Source organism: Odocoileus virginianus, chromosome 28 (genome assembly GCF_023699985.2).
Source record: "Odocoileus virginianus isolate 20LAN1187 ecotype Illinois chromosome 28, Ovbor_1.2, whole genome shotgun sequence".
In the NCBI taxonomy this organism is placed as follows: domain Eukaryota; kingdom Metazoa; phylum Chordata; class Mammalia; order Artiodactyla; family Cervidae; genus Odocoileus; species Odocoileus virginianus.
Window position 1 is genome coordinate 4,619,392 of NC_069701.1, and position 19,098 is coordinate 4,638,489.

At 39.1% G+C, this 19,098-nt stretch overlaps 1 protein-coding gene across 1 annotated transcript; it reads left to right on the top strand.

Moving 5' to 3' along the window:
- The first annotated feature begins 272 nt into the window (after nucleotides 1-272).
- On the top strand, nucleotides 273-5,971 carry LOC110149935 (tripartite motif-containing protein 64C-like). Its single transcript, XM_070457404.1, has 5 exons — nucleotides 273-683; nucleotides 1,179-1,274; nucleotides 1,952-2,190; nucleotides 4,330-4,439; nucleotides 5,478-5,971. The coding sequence occupies exons 1-5, from the start codon at nucleotides 273-275 to the stop codon at nucleotides 5,969-5,971; spliced, it is 1,350 nt and encodes a 449-aa protein (XP_070313505.1).
- Nucleotides 5,972-19,098: the final 13,127 nt, after the last annotated feature.

Genomic DNA, 19,098 nt, shown 5'->3' on the forward strand with positions numbered 1-19,098 from the left:
ACATCCCCTGGAGGCGGGCGTAGCAACCTACTCCAGTATTCTTGCCTTGAGAATCCCATCAACAGAGCCTGGTGGGCTGCAGTCCATAGGGTCACAAAGAGGTGGATAGGAGTGAGCGACTAAGCATGCAGGTTTGTGTTGGGTTTAACAAATATGGAAATTAGACAGAGTTCAAAACAGGACTGTGCCAAAGGCTTTATTTCCCCTGATCCAGGCAGAAGAAAAACTTTTTCTCTTGCCCTCCCTTATTTGTCTCTTTAATGTTTAGAAACATGGATTCAGACACCCTGGAAACATTCCAGCAGGAACTCACCTGCTCCATCTGCATGAACTGCTTCCTGGACCCCGTCACCATAGACTGTGGGCACAGCTTCTGCCGTCCCTGTCTGAGCCTTTGCTGGGAAGAATACCAGACTCCAAGGAGTTGCCCTGAGTGCAGGGGAATATCAGAGAGGCCTGATCTCAAAACCAATATTGCCCTCAAGAGGCTCGCATCCCTTGCCAGACAGGCCAGAGCTGACCACGACCACCGCTCTGAGGAGCAGATCTGTGAGACACACCAGGAAGCCAGAGGCCTCTTCTGTGAGGCTGACCAGACCCTGCTCTGCGGGCCCTGCTCTGAACGCCCCGAGCACGCAGCTCACAGCCACAGTCCCATACACAGGGCTGCTGAGGAGTCCCGGGTAGGTGATGCCTCTAGAGCAGTTTGGGATCTAGAGGCTCCTAAGTCAGAGAGAAAGATGAGGATGCTATGATGGTGATGGGATGGAGACAGTGGAGGTGGGATTTCTGAATGTGGATCCTCACATATAATGTGTCCTTTCAGGGTTGTTGCCCAATTGTCCACATGTGGAAATGCAGCATCCCGGGGCAGGTGGCACCACAGACACAGGCTTCTGATGGGAGCTTGAGACTTTCTTAATCAACCTATATAAATGTGTAAGTCTCAATTTATTAGGGTATGGATTTTGTTATCTGTAACGTTTCCCCTGTTCTCTACCATACACTTCTGTCACTATCACATTCAAGTGTTAGATTCAGATTAATGTGGGAAAATGTGACCACAGCATTCTAACTAAAGGTTTCTGTATAACCAACAACTGCCTTTGCTCATGAATAAGGGGATGAAATTTATGGTCTCATCTTCCATGTCACTAAATCCCATGGGTATTTTGCAGGAAAAATTTCTGAAGAGAATGGGCTCTTTATGGAAAAAGAGAGAAGAAATGCAACTCATTCTGAACCAGGAAGCTAAAAAAACAAGGTCATTTAAGGTAAGAATAAAAAGGTTACTATTTATTTGTGTAGATATTCATATAATTCTAGCCGTTTGGTCCATTTAAGTTCTCATTGGCCTCTTCCCTGGAAAAGGTGTGGTTTCAAGTGAACTATCAGTGATCACAATTGAAACAGGCCAATGCATGTTGGTTAAAGGATGCTAGCACATGGAAAACCTCGGCATGAAAAGTGTTCCTAGGCCAAATTTTGAAGATTTGAATAAAACTCTTCAAATGAAAACGAAGTATAAGACACATTGCACTAAGTGTGACTAGTGAAGTAGGAGAGGTGAATAGAGTAGTATCTAGAGGGAAAATAGAGCATAGTTTAAAAACTGTACAAAGTGAGGTTTACCTCATTTAGATATTTAGAAAAATCAGGGAAAGGGACAAGAGAAAGGCAAGATTCATGTCAGAGAGGAAATAATAGAGTAAGAACCTTAGAGAATCCTCCTAGGGAGAGAGCTTGGACCCCTCAGATGGCTTGATTCAAGCAAAGAAGGATACTAGGAACTCAGAGAATGTGTGGACAGGAAGGACCAGCAGATACAGGACCTTTGATGTGTGAGGCAAAAAGTTTGCCAAGAGCTTTCTTGATGACATCAAGGAAATATTATTTGAGTTTTGTTTTGAATGTGAGCATAAGCAATGCTTTGAATCCACTATCCCCTCAGAAATATGTGGTCCTAAGGAAGGTAATGATTAAATTTGAATATCAGAGGAGGCATCCATTGCTCCAGGAGGAGGAGAAACTGCATCTGGAGGCTCTGAAGAAAGAAGCCAAGGAAATTTGTCTACAACTCAAGGAGAATGTGTTCAGAATGACTCAACAGAGAGAAAGTCTAAAAGAAATGTACAGAAAGCTGACTGAGATGTGCCACAAGCCAGACACGGAGTTGCTCCAGGTAAGAAAGGAGTGTCCGTCCTCAAAGAAACACTCTTCTAGACAAGTTGCTGTGACACTGAAATGTTCCCTGCATATACCGTTACTCTCAGCTAAGAAAGGATTTTCCTTGACCCCCATTATTGTATTTGTCCACTCCCCCTATTTTATCATATCCTGGTAACTTTTGGAAGATTTTTTGCCCATTTCCTAGCTAAAATAGGACTTTTTTTTTTTTTTTTTTTTTTAGTGTGATCAGGGGTACTATCCAGATAAGTTTCCAAAATCAGCAAAATTCCATGACCAGGAGAATGTTAACTTTCATGGAGTAAATCTAAATGTGTTCCCCTAAACCCTTGTCACACCCTGTTATCCCAGATTTTCTGGAGATACTAGTCATCAATTTCCATGCACTCTATAATTCACTTTATGTGGTTCCCTGTTTTGGTTTATTGTTTTCATAGATGGTGAGCTCTGTCCTCGGGAATAGCACTGGGCAATGAGTGACATTGGAATCCTAGATGTTGCTACATCATTATGTACTCTTCATGGCTCCCTTCCTTCCTTAATGCGCACTGAGGAAGCCCATCATATTTTAGTTTAAGCTCTGTTACGATGCCTTCTGACTGTTCCTTAGAAGAGAATTAGCAAAACAGTATCTTATTGAATAAAGAATAGAGAAGAAGATGCAAAAAGACAGAAATCTCATGATTAACATGATCTTTTTTTTTTCTCCTTGCAGGCCATGGGAAATGTATTGGAAATGTGAGTATACACTAATGATTTTTTATTTCTGGAAAATTTGTTCTCTTTTTGATGAAATGGATGCACAGTCATTCCTTAGTACCATGGGAGATTGTTTTCAGGTCCTCCCCAATATCTAAATTCCAGAATGCAGGATTCCTTATACAAAATGCCTTGGTATCTGCAGTTAACGTACAAGAATACTCCCTTACACTTTGTCATCTCTAGACTACTTATAACAGCAAATATACACAAGGTAAACTACATATTATTCAAAAAATTCCCTGGTATGTGGAATTTTCAAGTTTTACTTTCTGGAAATTTCTTCTCCAATTTTTTTATTCAAAACGAGGAGTAAGAATGGAGGAATAGATAGACTGGGGATTTGGGATTGACATGTACACACTGCTATATTTAAAATTATATATAAAATAGTAGGTCCAACAAGGACTTCAATAAAATACATAAATATGTATTTATACATAAAATGTATAAATAAATAAACACATAAGTAAGCAACCCAGAATTTACAAATTGAATCCACATGTGAATCCATAGGTGCAGAACCTTCAATACCATCCTTGTGGCTATTTTCTATTTTATTTCAAAAGAATTTCAAGGCCTTCTGATCCTTGGTCTCAGAAGTTTCCTTTTCATTTTGCTGAAATCAAATATTTCTGAAAACATTCTGACATGCTGGACTTTGTTTCAGCCACTCACCCCATCCTCTCCAACGTCACCACAATAAAATTTTGGAAGGAATTTGCTAAGATATCACAGAGGAAGCACCTATGCTTGTGAGTTGGAAGGTGAAAAAGGCCTGAAAGAGACAAGTTCCCTAAGAATGAGAAGAGGAACTGTGCTTTTGTTCAGAGGAGTAGCAGTGACTCAGCATGGTCCATCATTGCAAGCTCCCTTGTAAGAAGGACCCAGAGGGAGTGGCTTTCTGCTGCACACTAAGTTAGACTTTCAGACCAAGGTAACCAGGTTGGAATCGGAATCCCTTGCGGTCTGACAAGAGCAAACAGGTCTGGGTCAATGAACTCTTCCTTGTAGACACTGAATGCATCCTTGATGACTGCTTGCTGACTGCAATCTCAAAGGCTTAGCCTGAATTTTTTCTCTCTGTAAAATGCCCAGGATCTTTGCATTATCTGAGATGGAATAGAGGAAGGGAATGAGGTTCAATGAGTGGAAAACTGGACTAATATTTGAGAATAATGGAGAAGTTGAAATTTGATATAATTTATATTTAGTATATATAAATAACAGTATGGTAATGCTTTTATATTCCCAACTGTGTAGAATATATTGTATATGCAATTAACCAAAAATAAGAGAATTCTAACAAAATGTCCTTGGTTAAAAGCTGCTTTTATGCAATGGTCATGTGTTTAGACTTTGGCCTTGAAATGTATTGGATATCATTTGTTTCAGGACCAACTTGGCACATATGCAGAAGCCTCAGCCAGTGAACCCAGAGCTCACTTGCTGGCCTGTCACTGGAATCCAAGACATGCTGAACAACTTCAGAGGTAAGGGTCAGCCCTGTGATGATCAGAACTATGCTTCATTAGAGTTTCCTAGAAAGGAACCTTCTTTTGTTGTTGTTTTGTTTTTTTCTGAAATATGATAGTACTTAACTTCCCAAAGTGGAAGCATCTTTTCTGCCTGTGTAGTCAGATTACAGAAGTCAAAGTTGACCTTTGCCACCTGTAGTTTACTAAAAATACAAAACAGATACATACATTAAGTTACAACTGGCATAAGCAAAGCAATGGTAGAATAACCAGGATGCTCATGTTGTTATAGAATCTTTAGCTTCGTGAGTAGCCATCAACTTTGTGTTTATCCAGGTTATTTCACTCTTGAAAGATTAATTGTGGCATTTCTAGTTTTTAATGTGTTCTGCATTTCATGTGCATTTGTTATGTATTGTACAGAGAATATTTATTATTCCTAAAATAAGGACTAATTTACATAATAGATTAAAATTGGCTTATGCCAAATAACTGTAATGCTCTTAGATCAATCTCAGGACAACTGAAAGGCAAGGGATAAGGGAACATGGTTAACCAGAATATCCTTTCAGAAGCTGCAAAACTATGCATTTATGGATTTCTATCAAATGTTTGGACCTTTGAGAATGTAATAGGTAGAGAATACACCCCAGTAAATTTTCACTTGACGGCAAAGTGCCATGTATCTATTAAATAACATTAAAGACAAAGAACACAAGAAAAGTTTTCTAAACAAAAGATAAAACATATTTTAGGTGAACTCTGAAATAAACTATCAAGAGATTGACGTTAGAGACTTCACACAGTTTATAATGTATCTTGGGGGGGTTGTTTGTTTGTTTGTTTACATTTCTATATGATTTGAGGCATTCTATATGCTGTAGAGAGAATGATAACTCTTGTTGTTCATTGTAGAACCAGTCTGAACTCCTTTTGCTTTGTTTTGTGTTTACTTGGAGGAGGAAAAATGAAAAAAGGCAGGGGGTAGAGAGCCTCTGCCTTTCAGAGACACAGAAATCCCATTTGCTAACCTGTTTTTTTGTCTTTCTACAGTGGATAATGTTCTGACTCAGACAACCATTCACCATGTGAGCCTTGATGATGCAAGTGTGATGTCAGGAGATGACCCCCACGGCCTGTCCAGACAGGTCGATGGTGGGGAGAGCTTTGTGGCCTGGGGGGCTCAGGCTTTCACTTCCGGGAAGCATTACTGGGAGCTGGATGTGACACACTTCTCCAACTGGATTCTGGGGGTCACTAAAGATATCTTGACAAGTGATACTATTATCCATATTAATTATGAAGAAGCATTTCTTCTATTTTCTGAAAAGGTGAACGACCAGTATAGTCTCTTCACCAACTCCCCACCATTAGTTCAGTTTGTGAAAAGGCCTCTGGGTAGGATTGGAGTGTTTCTGGATTATGACAATGGAACTGTGAGTTTCTATGATGTTTGCAGAGCATCCCTCATATACAGTTTCCTTCCTTCCCCTTTTTCCTTCCCTCTGAAGCCTTTCCTTTGTCTTAGGTCTCCATTAATTATCTAGTTCCCTGACCATATTTTTGAAATTCTTCCCTGAGGAAGTTGCTATCTTAAACCTCATGCAAGGTCACAGAATGATACCGGACCATGTCTGAGCACACTGCAATTTAATGAAACATAATGATTTTATGTTTATAAAGTGTCTTAATCATGTTGAATGTATAAATTTGTTAATAAAATTTCTTAACACAAAAATGTATTATGAAGTATCTCATAGAATAAAATCGATTGCTTTCCTTTTTTAAATGGTTTTATTAAAATAAAAGTTGCATATCATAAAGACTAGCCTATTATAGTATATAACCCAGTTGCCTTTTTATTTTTATTTATTTATTTATTTTTTATTTCTTGATATTAGTTGGAGGCTAATTACTTTACAATATTGTAGTGGTTTTTGCCATACATTGATTGCAATCAACCAAGGATTTACATGTGCTCCCAATCCTGAACCCCCCTCCCACCTCCTTCCCCATCCCATCCCTCTGGGTCATCAGAGTGCATCAGCCCTGAGCAGTTGTCTAATGCATCAAACCTGGACTGACGATCTCTTTCACAATTGATAATACACGTTTCAATGTTATTCTCTCAGATCATCCCACCCTTGTCTTCTCCCACAGAGTCCAAAAGTCTGTTCTATACATCTATGTCTCTTTTTCTGTCCTGCATATAGGGTTATCATTACCATCTTCTTAAATTCCATATATATGCATTAGTATACTGTATTGGTCTTTATCTTTCTGGCTTACTTTACTCTGTATAATGGGCTCCAGTTTCATCCATCTCACTAGAACTGATTCAAATGAATTCTTTTTAATGGCTGAGTAATATTTCATTGTGTGTATGTACCACAGCTTTCTTATCCATTCGTCTGCAGGTGGGCATCTAGGTTGCTTCCATGTCCTGGCTATTATAAACAGTGCTGCGATGAACATTGGGGTACACGCGTCTCTTTCAGTTTTGGTTTCCTCAATGTCTATGCCCAGAAGTGAGATTGCTGGGTCATACTGCAGTTCTATTCCCAGTTTTGCAAAGAATCTCCACACTGTTCTCCATAGTGGCTGTACTAGTTGGCATTCCCACCAACAGTGTAAGAGGGTTCCCTTTTCTCCACACCCTCTCCAGCATTTATTGCTTGTAGACTTTTGGATAGCAGCCATTCTGACTGGTGTGAAATGGTACCCCATTGTGGTTTCAATTTGCATTTCTCTGATAATGAGTGATGTGGAGCATCTTTCCATGTGTTTGTTAGTCATCCTTATGTCTTCTTTGGAGAAATGTCTGTTTAGTTCTTTTGCCCGTTTTTTGATTGGGTCATTTATTTTTCTGGAATTGAGCTGCAGGAGTTGCTTGTATATTTCTCAGATTACTTCTTTGTCCATTGCTTCATTTGCTAATATTTTCTCCCATTCTGAAGGCTGTCTTTTCACCTTGTTTATAGTTTCCTTTGTTGTGCAGAAGCTTTTAAGTTTCATTAGGTCCCATTTGTTTATGCTTTTATTTCCAATATTCTGGGAGGTGGGTCATAGAGGATCCTGCTGTGATTTACGTTGGAGAATGTTTTGCCTATATTCTCCTCTAGGAGTTTTACAGTTTTTGGTCTTACGTTTAGATCTTTAATCCATTTTGAGTTTATGTTTGCATATGATGTTAGAAAGTGTTCTAGTTTCATTCTTTTACAAGTGGTTGACCAGTTTTCTCAGCACCACTTGTTAAAGAGGTTGTCTTTTTTCCATTGCATATTCTTGCCTCCTTTGTCAAAGATAAGGTGTCTATAGGTTCTAGGATTTATCTCTGGGCTTTCTATTTCATTCCATTCATCTATATTTCTGTCTTTGTGCCAGTACCATACTGTCTTGATGACTGTGGCTTTGTAGTAGAGCATGAAGTCAGGCAGATTGATTCTTCCAGTTCCATTCTTCTTTCTCAAGATGGCTTTGAATATTTGAGGTTTTTTGTATTTCCGTAAAAATTGTAAAATTATTTGTTCTAGTTCTGTGAAGAATACCGTTGGTAGCTTGATAGGGATTTCATTGAATCTATAGGTTGCTTTGGGTAGTATACTCAATTTCACTATATTGATTCTTCTGATCCATGAACATGGTATATTTCTCCATCTATTTCTGTCCTCTTTGATTTCTTATATCAGTGTTTTCTAGTTTTCTATATATAGGTCTTTTGTTTCTTTAGATAGACATATTCCTAAGATCATCCCCATGGAAAAGAAATGCACAAAGGGAAAATGGTTGTCTGAGAAAGCCTTACAAATAACTGTGAAAAGAAGAGAAGTGCAAAGCAAAGGAGAAAAGGAAAGATATTCCCATTTGAATGCAGAGTTCAAAAGAATAGCAACGAGAGATAAGAAAGCCTTCCTTGGGAATCAATGCAAAGAAATAGAGTAAAACAACAGAATGGGAAAGACTAGAGGTCTCTTCGAGAAAATTAGAGATACCAAGGGAACATTTCATGCAAAGATGTGTTCGATAAAGGATAGAAATGGTATGGACCTAACAGAAGCAGGAGATCTTAAGAAGAGGTGGTAAGAATGCACAGAAAACCTGAACAAAAAACATCTTCATGACCCAGATAATCACGATGGTGTGATCACTCACCTAGAGCCAGACATCCTGGAATGTGAAGTCAGGTGGGCCTTAGAAAGCAGCACTACGAACAAAGCTAGTGGAGGTGATGGAATTCCACTTCAGGTATTTCAAATCTTGAAAGATGATGCTGTGAGAGTGCTGAACTCAATATGCCAGCAGATTTGGAAAATTCAGCAGTGGCCACAGGACTGGAAAAGATCAGTTTTCATTCCAATCCCTAAGAAAGGCAATCCAAAAGAATGCTCAAACTACTGTACAATTGCACTCATCTCACACACTAGTAAAGTAATGCTTAAAATTCTCCAAGCCAGGCTTCAGCAATACGTGAACCATGAACTTCCAGATGCTCAAGCTGGTTTTAGAGAAGGCAGAGGAGCCAGAAATCAAATTGCCAATATCCTTTGGATTGTCAAAAAAGCAAGAGAGTTCCAGAAAAACATCTATTTCTGCTTTATTGACTATGCCAAAGCCCTTGACTGTGTGGATCACAACTGTGGGAAATTCTGAAAGAGATGGGAATACCAGACCACTTGACCTGCCTCTTGAGAAACCTGTATGCAAGTCAGGAAGCAACAGTTAGAACTGGACATGGAACAGACTGGTTAGAAAAACTAAAGAGCCTCTTGAACAAAGTGAAAGAGGAGAGTGGAAAAGGGATTAAAGCTCAACATTCAGAAAACTAAGATCATGGCATCTGGTCCCATCACTTCATGGCAAATAGATGGGGAAACAGTGGAAGCAGTGTCAGACTTTGTATTTTTGGGCTCCAAGATCACTGCAGCTGTTGATTGCAGGCGTGAAATTAAAAGACACTTACTCCTTGGAAGGAAAGTGATGACCAACCTAGACAGCATATTAAAAAGCAGAGACATTACTTTGCCAACAAAGGTCCATCTAGTCAAGGCTATGGTTTTTCCAGTGGTCATGTATGGATGTGAGAGTTAGACTATAAAGAAATCTGATGGTGGAAGAATTGATGCTTTTGAATTGTGGTGTTGAAGAAGACTCTTGAGAGTCCCTTGAACTGCAAGGAGATCCACCCAGTCCATCCTGAAGGAGATCAGTCCTGAGTGTTCATTGGAAGGACTGATGCTGAAGCTGAAACTCTAATCCTTTGGCCACCTCATGCGAAGTGTTGACTCATTGGAAAAGACCCTGATGCTGGGAGGGATTGGGGGCAGAAGGAGAAGGGGACAACAGAGGATGAGGCAGTGATTTCCACCACTCTGTTCACCAGGTCATGTATCCATTCTTTTACTTCAGTTATTCTGCTATTGATTTCCTTCTAGTATATTATTCATCTCTATTGGCTTGTCGTTTAGTTCTTGTAGGTCTTTGATAACATTTCTCACATCTTCTCCATTGTTTTCCTGAGATTCTGAATCATCTTCACTATCTGAATTCTTTTTCTGGAAGGTGGGCTTCCCTGGTGACTCAGAGGTTAAAGCATCTGTCTGCAGTCGGGGGACCTGGGTTCAATCCCTGAGTCAGGAAGATCCCCTGGAGAACGAAATGGCAACCAACTCCAGTATTCTTGCCTGGAGAATCCCATGGACAGAGGAGCCTGGTAGGTTCAAGGGGTTGCAAAGAGTCGGACACGACTGAGTGACTTCACTCACTTCACTTGCCTATCTCCACTTCATTTAGTTATTTTTCTGGACTTTTATCTTGTCCCTTCATCTGGAACATAACTTTCCACTTTTTCATCATAATGAACTTTCTATAATGTGGGTTTTCTTCTAGCCACTGTGGGATTCTGGCTCTTCCTGCTTCTTCTCTCTACCCTCTGATAGGGGGGTAAGAGGCTTGTATAAGCTTGTGATAAAGGACTGGTGGTGGGAAACACTTGGTGTTGCTTTGGTAGGCAGAGCCTTGCTCAGTAAAGCTTTGATCCAATTATCTGCTGATGGGTGGGGTTGCTCTCGCTCTCTATTAGTTGTTTGGCCTAAGGTGACCCAGCCCTGAGGTCTACAGGCTCTGCTGTTGCTGTTCAGTCTGACCCTTTGGGATACCATGAATCCCAGGACTCTCTGTCCCACACCATCACCAGAAGTTTGCCCAAGTTCATGCCCATTGCATCAGCATTGCCATCCAGCCATCTTATCCTCTAATGCTCCCCTCTCCTTCTGTCCTCAACTTTTCCCAGCATGAGGGATTTTCCAATGAGTCAGCTGTTCACATGGCAGTCTCCAAGAGGTCTTACACCAAGGGGGACCTTTTAAGATTGCTGCTGCCAGCACCCCCATACCTGTGCTAAGGCCCTGCCAGCCCACACCTCCATAGGAGAACTTCCAACACTAGCAGATAGTTTTGATTCAGTCTCCAGTGGGGTTACTGCTCCTTCCCTCTTGGTTTGTGCCCACCAAGACTGGATTCTTTGTTTCACCCAGTCCTGTGGAAATCCTATAATAAAGTCCCACTGGCCTTCAAGGTCAGATTCTATGGGGATTTCCAGTCCCTTTGTCAGATCATACCCCCAGGCTGGGAAGCCTGACAGGTTCAAAACCAACCTTTGCAACACTGGGAGAACCTCTTTGTTATTATTGTTCTCCAGTTTGTGGCTCACCTGCCTAGTGGGTATGGGATTTGATTTTATCATGATGGTGCCCCTCCTGCAACTATTTTGTCATTGGACACGGGGTATTTTTTTTTATAGGTTCCAGAATTCTACTGATGGTTGTTCAACAGCTATTTGTGATTTTGGTGCTTTCACAGGAGGAGGTGAGCCCATGTCCTTCTACCCCACCATCTTGAACCGGAAGCCTCTCTTCATGGACTTTTCTACTATATAGTTTCAATTAAAGGGTATCACACAATTTGTGGCTTTTTATACCTGGTTACTTTCACTTAATGCTTTCAGGGTTCATATACATTGTAAGCAATGTGTTTACTTGCATGAATGAACTACACTGGGGTGGAAGCAATGAAGTGGTATACATATAAACACAAGTAATGGTGCTTAGTATACACTTTAAAGCTGACTTAGTTGATTAGATCCAACTGTTTGACAGATTTTATCATTTTCCAAAACCCTAGTCATTCAGTATATCTCAGCCCAATAGCAGTTTTCCTGGAAAGTTTTTCATGACTATACAGACCAGTGTAGTTCCTCTCATTTCACACTCCCTGAGCATATACAAACACATCATAGTATTCAGTAAACTTTCCTCAAATTAGTAGACTTTTACTCCTTAATGGAAAATTCAAACTGTATTCATTTTACTTATTACTATATTTCCACTATCCAGTGCAGTACTTAGAACATGTCCATGTGTAAGATGAATCAATGGACCAGTACATGAATGAAAGGATTCATGCAAACAAATATCATTCCATCATTGATAAAGTTTTCCAAAGTGTAGCTAACATAATATACATAAAATGCTGAAGGATGATGTCAATAAAAGGGAGGAATTTGATTTGCAGACTCACAACTGAAGAAAAATCCCTTTTGGGGGAGTTTAAAGTAACTATGACATATTTTGTTAATGGTGTCAATTTTGAGATTTCCCAAAGATAATCAGTATAGTCTAATGGAATTTGAAGACCCTACATAAAGTGACATGGAAACAGAAAACAACTTCACATGATGCCTGACTGTCAGTATTCAAATTGATGTATAAATTATTACTAATCATAAGGTGATATAATTTCCCTAGGATTGGGAAAGTCAAAACCAATTTAAATTGGAAAGATTAATTCAGATAACAGAAATATAGGGTTCTGTAGTAATATAATGTCATGCCTAATAAATACTGTAATTGCTCTATATTGCTCATTATACTCTGGCCATTTGAAAACAGAAATTGTATGGTTCACGAATGCTCATAGAGAGCATGGCCACAACAATATATTAAACAATAATTTCTTCCAGTTCAGTTTACAATATCCAATTCATAAAAACTGAAGCACTATATCAGAAAATAATCAACACTATCAAAAACTGGGCGGAAGATCTAAACAGACTCTTCTTCAAAGAAGACATACAGATGGTCAATAAACACAGGAAAAGCTGTTCAGCATAACTATTAGAGAAATGCAAATCAAAACTACAATGAAGTATCATCCCACACCCCTCAGGATGGCCATCATTAAAAATCTACAAACAATAAATGCCAGAGAGCATGTGAATAAAAGGAACCCTCTTGCACTGTTGGTGTGAGTGGAAATTGATATAGTCACTATGGAGAATAGTATGGAGATTCCTTAAAAAACTAGGACTCAAACTACCATATCACCCAGCAATCCCATTACTGTGCATACACCCTGAGAAAACCATAATTCAAAAACACAAATGTAACCCAATGTTCATTGAAGCACTTTTTACAACGTGGAAGCAACCTAGATGTCCATTGACAGATGAAAGGATAAAGAAGTTTTGTGGTACTTATACAAAATGGAATATTACTCAACAGTAAAGAGTACTGAATTTGAGTCAGTTGTAGTGAGGCGGATGAACCTAGAACCTGTTTATACAGAGTGAGTCAGAAAGCAGAAAACAAATGTCATATATTGGCACTTATACATGGGATCTAGAAAATGTTACAGATGAACCAGTGGCAGGGCAGGAATGGAGACATACACATATAGAATGAACTTTTGGATACATCTGGGGGTGCAGAGGGTAGGATGAGTTGACAGAGTAGCATTGAAACATAAACATCACCTAGTATCTAGTAAAAATACAGCTAACTAGCGGGAAATTGCTGTTTAACACAGGGAGAAGGTGCTCTGTGATTACCTAGCAGGGGTGGGAGAGGGTGAGGGGTGGGAGGGAAGTTCAAGAAAGAAGAGATAAATATATATTTATGACTGGTTCACATTGTTGCAATTATCATCCAATTAAAAATGAATTTTAAAAAACTGTGAAAAGCTGTGTTTTTTTTGGTTTTTACCAAGTGCAAAGGGAGCATCTCCATTTTAATCTCACTTTTATCCCCAAATCCTCCATTGTACCTTCCATTCTATAGTTCAAAGGAGGCCATTCAGAGCAGTATGGCGTGAAAGACCTTTCCTCTTAGCCATCTTTCTCTCTTTGATATTTTTACTCCACTTTTTGAGATTGCATCTCTCCTTTTTAAAACACACACACACAACACTGAAGAAAGAAATCAAAGAGGACAGAAATAGATGGAGAAATATACCATGTTCCTGGATTGGAAGAATCAATATAGTGAAAATGAGTATACTACCCAAAGCAACCTATAGATTCAATGCAATCCCTATCAAACTACCAACGGTATTCTTCACAGAACTAGAACAAATAATTTCACAATTTATATGGAAATACAAAAAAACCTCGAATAGCCAAAGCAATCTTGAGAAAGAAGAATGGAACTGGAGGAATCAATCTGCCTGACTTCAGGCTCTACTACAAAGCCACAGTCATCAAGAGAGTATGGTACTGGCACAAAGACAGAAATATAGATCAATGGAACAGAATAGAAAGCCCAGAGATAAATTCACGAACCTATGGACACCTTCTCTTCGACAAAGGAAGTAAGGATATACAATGGAAAAGAAACAATGTCTTTAAAAAGTGGTGCTGGGAAAACCGGTCAACCACTTGTAAAAGAATGAAACTAGAACACCTTCTAACACCATACACAAAAATAAACTCAAAATGGATTAAAGATCTAAATGTAAGACCAGAAACTATGGAACTCCTAGAGGAGAATATAGGCAAAACATTCTCCGACATAAATCACAGCAGGATCCTCTATGACCCACATCCCAGAATACTGGAAATAAAAGCAAAAATAAACAAGTGTGACCTAATTAAGCTTAAAAGCTTACAACAAAGGAAACTATAAGCAAGGTGAAAAGGCAGCCTTCAGAATGGGAGAAAATAATAGCAAATGAAGAAACAGACAAAGGATTAATCTCAAAAATATACAAGCAACCCCTGTAGCTCAATTCCAGAAAAATAAATGACCCAATCAAAAAATGAGCAAAAGAACTAAACAGACATTTCTCCAAAGAAGACATACAGATGGCTAACAAACACATGAAAAGATGCTCCACATCACTCATTATCAGAGAGATGCAAATCAAAACCACAATGAGGTACCATTACAAGCCATTACTTTTGGCTGCTACCCAAAAGTCTACAAGCAATAAATGCTGGAGAGGGTGTGGAGAAAAGAGAACCCTCTTACACTGTTGGTGGGAATGCCAACTAGTACAGCCACTATGGAGAACATTGTGAATATTCCTTAGAAGACTGGAAATAGAACTGCCATATGACCCAGCAATCCCACTCCTGGGCATACACACCGAGGAAACTAGATCTGAAAGAGACACGTGTATCCCAATATTCATTGCAGCACTGTTTATAATAGCCAGGACATGGAAGCAACCTAGATGCCCATCTGCAGATGAATGGATAAGGAAGCTGTGGTACATATACACAATGAAATATTACTCAGCCATTAAAAAGAATTCATTTGAATCAGTTCTAATGAGATGGATGAAACTGGAGCTCATTATACAGAGTGAAGTAAGCCAGAAAGATAAAGACCAATACAGTATACTAATGCATATATATGGAATTTTAAAAGATGGTAATGATAACCCAAATGCTAAACAGAAAAAGAAACACAGATGTACAGAACAGACTTTTGGACTCTGTGGGAGAAGGCAAGGGTGGGATGTTCTGAGAGAACAGCATTGAAACAAGTATACTATCAAGGGTGAAACAGATCACCAGCCCAGGTTGGATGCATGAGACAAGTGCTCAGGGCTGGTGCACTGTGAAGACCCAAAGGGATCGGATGGGGAGGGATGCGGGAGGGGGGATCAGGATGGGGAATACATGTAAATCCATGGCTGATTCATGTCAATGTATGACAAAAACCACTACAATATTGTAAAGTAATTAGCCTCCAACTAATAAAAATAAATGGAAAAATAAATAAATAAAACACACACACAACACACACAATACAAATTGTTTGTTTTGGAGTTTTACTAGGTCCTCCTTGCATTTTGCAGACTTTCTCTAGTTGCAGCAAGCAGAGCTCAGTAGTGGTGATGCACAGGCCTTGTTTCTCCACAGCAAGCGGCATCTTCCCAGACCAGGGATCGAATCTGCATCCCCTGCATTGGCGAGCAGATTCCTACCCACAGTGCCACCAGGGAAGTCCCTGGACTACATCCCTTATCCTAAACCTCTTGATTGATGACTCGTTTTTTGGTTAAATTCCATTTAGGATAAGTTCTATAAAATTGGATGAAATGCACGCTGGAGAGGCAAGGTGGATGGTAAAGAGAATAGATGATGCACTGAAAATCAAACTTAAATTTCACATTAGATTTTGGTATACTTTTAATTTAATTTTAAGGGTCAATTAAGGGTCAATTAACTTCTAGAATCACACATGAGGTGTGATTGTTCCATTTAAGGCATAGAAGGAAAGGAACATTCCTTCCCTTTCCCAGCAGAAACAGCATCACAAGCACTTCACCCATAGCTTCAAGAAATAATTCATCTAATGAGTCTTGTGTGTGATGAAGCTGGAGCTCTTATTGTGGTGAAAATGGATCAGTTAAGGAAGTACTTGTCTGATCCAGTCCAATATTCCAAGAAATTGAGTGTCTCCAAAAGAATCTATACCAAAGCCCAAAAGAAATTTCAGGAAAATATGAAGGAAATGAAGTTTTCCCTCAGAAAACTGTTTTTTTCATGAAGATTAAATTCCATGGAGAATCTAAAAAACCCTCCAAGGGCAGATCTCATTGTTCCACCAAGACTTGTGGTCAGTTCAAGAATTGCAAGATGTGTCCCTAGCGGATAGCATGGTGGAGACTGGCAGATCCTGGCAAGGCCTCTGAAGAGTCAGAAGGAAGTTTACCTGAAACAAGCTGAGCAGGTGCAGAAACAGTACAAGGTGGACCTGGATCACTGACTCAAGTCTGTTTCCTGAAGAATATGCTGCTTAATGGGGACTGTGGATCTCTTTGTTTGATCTTAGGATTCAGGGATTCCCTCGTGCTCATGTTCTTAAGCTTAGTACAGGTAGTCTATCTGTATGCACCATATATTTTTGACAACTGATGAATGCACATTGACACATCATTGTCACCAGAGTCCATAGCTTTTATTATTGGTATATGAAAATATTTTTATTTTAAGACATAAAAGTCTATGAATAGGTAGATAAACATATAGACAGATAGTGTAGGTACTTAATTTTTTTTTTATTTTATGAAAGCCAATATTTATTAAAGCCAATTTTGAGTTTTCACTGAAAAAACACAAATAAATAGTGCACAAGGCATTGGGCATTCAAAAAATGACTAATATATGTATTCCCCATAGAGTCTTGGGTATGCAATTATATACACAGGTAAGCTCTGTAAATATGTGCTTTCAGTCTCTTAAGGTTTCTGGTAATTTATCAATTTTACATGCCTTCTAGACGGTTGTGTATTAGTTGCTCAGTTGTATCCAACTCTTTGCAATTTCATGGACTGTGACCCACAGACTCCTCTGTCCGTGGAATTCTCCAGGCAAGAATACTGGTGTGGGTTGTCATCTGTTTCTCCAAGGGATCATCCCGACCCAGGAATTAAACCACATTGCAGGCAGATTCTTTTTCATCTGAGCCACCAGGGGAGCCCTCTCTAGATGGTGAACATGTTGAATTTCCTTGGAAAATCCTTTAGCAGGTTGTGTCACTTGTTTCCCTCGATTTTAAATCTGCAAAATTAGTCCTAAGATATGATTCTTTTTACCTGAAAATCAAGAGATTGTCTCATAAGTCATTTTTGCAATGAAGTGTTGTGCTGTGCTTAGTCGGTCAGTCATGTCCAACTCTTTGCACCCCCATGGATTGTACTCTGCCAGGTTCCTCTGTCCCTGGGAATTCTTCTGGCAAGAATCCTGGAGAGGGTAGCCTACTTTTCCAGGAGATCTTCCCAATCCAGGAATTGAACCAGGGTCTCCTGCATTGCAGGCAGGTTCTTTACCAACTGAGCTACCAGGGAAGCCCCAATGACATACTATTAATTGCTTATAACTCAGGATAGTGAGATATCCAGTCAAGTGGGGGCTCTTCTTGTGAATTTGAAGCACATTTTATCTGATAAATTCAGCTCTTAATGTTTTCAAAGCCATGTCTTATTGCACGTGATATAAAGGTACAAGTTGTAATTCTTGATTTTAAAATATTTCATTCTGTCTTTGAAGACTGAACAGTAAGTATAATCAGTAATAGAAAGCACTATTTGGTCAAAAAATTCTGGAATTGGGAAAGTAGAAATTAAAATAGTGAATTTGTTATTAAAGTAAGATGACACGAGTTAAAATATTTAATTCTTTGCTTAGCTGGGTCCTCTACTCCTTCATGAAATGAGAATAAAATCACAGTGAAATATGATATCATTGAAGGTTAAATTTAATGCCTATGCAATGCCTGGCTCACAGTAGATTCATAGAACATGTTAGGTTAAGCCCATTGGGGCTGCTATAACAAAGATATCATAAACTTGAAAAACAACAGAAATTGACAGTTCTAGAGGCTGGAAGTGTCAGATCAGGGTGCCACGATGGTTGACTGATGGCTCTGTTTTGGAGGCAGACTTCTTGTAACCTCACTTGGTGGAAGAGACTTGAGGTCTCTCTGGAGCCTCTTTTATAATGCACTAATCCCATTCACATAACTCTACCCTCATGACTTCAGCAGCTTTCAAAGAACTCCCCTCCTAAAGTCATCAGTTCAGGCATTAGGGTTCAATATATGAGTTTGGGGGTTACCTAGACATTTAGGTTGTAGCACTTAGCTTCCTTTATTGCCTTATCTCATCTATCTACCACACTTCTCATTTACTGAATTCCAACAAGAAACTATTAACACATACCTGATAACAAAACAAATTATGTTAAAAAGTTAAATACATTTAATGAAATTTTTGTACAATATTTATGTCATGATGACCTACAATCTTGCTAGAATGTGGTTTTAAGTCTGGCTCAAAGCATCTTTCTAGAAATTTTTATAACAGTGCTGGTGCTATATAGACATATTTACACAAAATAATAATAAGGGATGCCTAATAATAATAGCACAATGCCTTGGAGAACTCCTTCTATAATTCCTTTGTCTTCTTTTTGTCTTATATACAACATACAGAAACTACTGACAGCACAGTGATCCAGAATAGAGGCACTCTTTCTTTCCTTCTACAGTGCATTTCCCAAAACTACACTTGGGAATCCTGGCAATACACAAGTAGTGCTATGTACCATAGCAATATTTCCAAATCTCAAAATAAAACAGAAGAAAAACTAGGATCCAAAATAAAAATTCCTGAATACTTTCTACAATAAAACTGACTGAAAGCCCCAAAATAAGTGGAGATATATCAGGGTTAGCTAAGATCCATGGGGCAAAATTTCTGTATAGAAGGAAGCAAAAGGAAGAAATAGAGTAACTAGTCAATTTTCCCAAAACTTAGTGAAAGAAATACTTTGAAATGTTGGCAGGTCACTTTAAGAACAACTGATTAACCCAAGTAGGGTGAGTAGAGG

Excerpts from the sequence above, each read along its gene's own strand:
- LOC110149935 (XM_070457404.1), top strand. The coding sequence starts at position 273 with ATGGATTCAGACACCCTGGAAACATTCCAGCAGGAACTCACCTGCTCC. Across the intron at positions 1,275-1,951 it reads AAAAAACAAGGTCATTTAAG|AAATATGTGGTCCTAAGGAA; the intron begins GTAAGAATAAAA and ends CTATCCCCTCAG. Across the intron at positions 4,440-5,477 it reads CATGCTGAACAACTTCAGAG|TGGATAATGTTCTGACTCAG; the intron begins GTAAGGGTCAGC and ends GTCTTTCTACAG.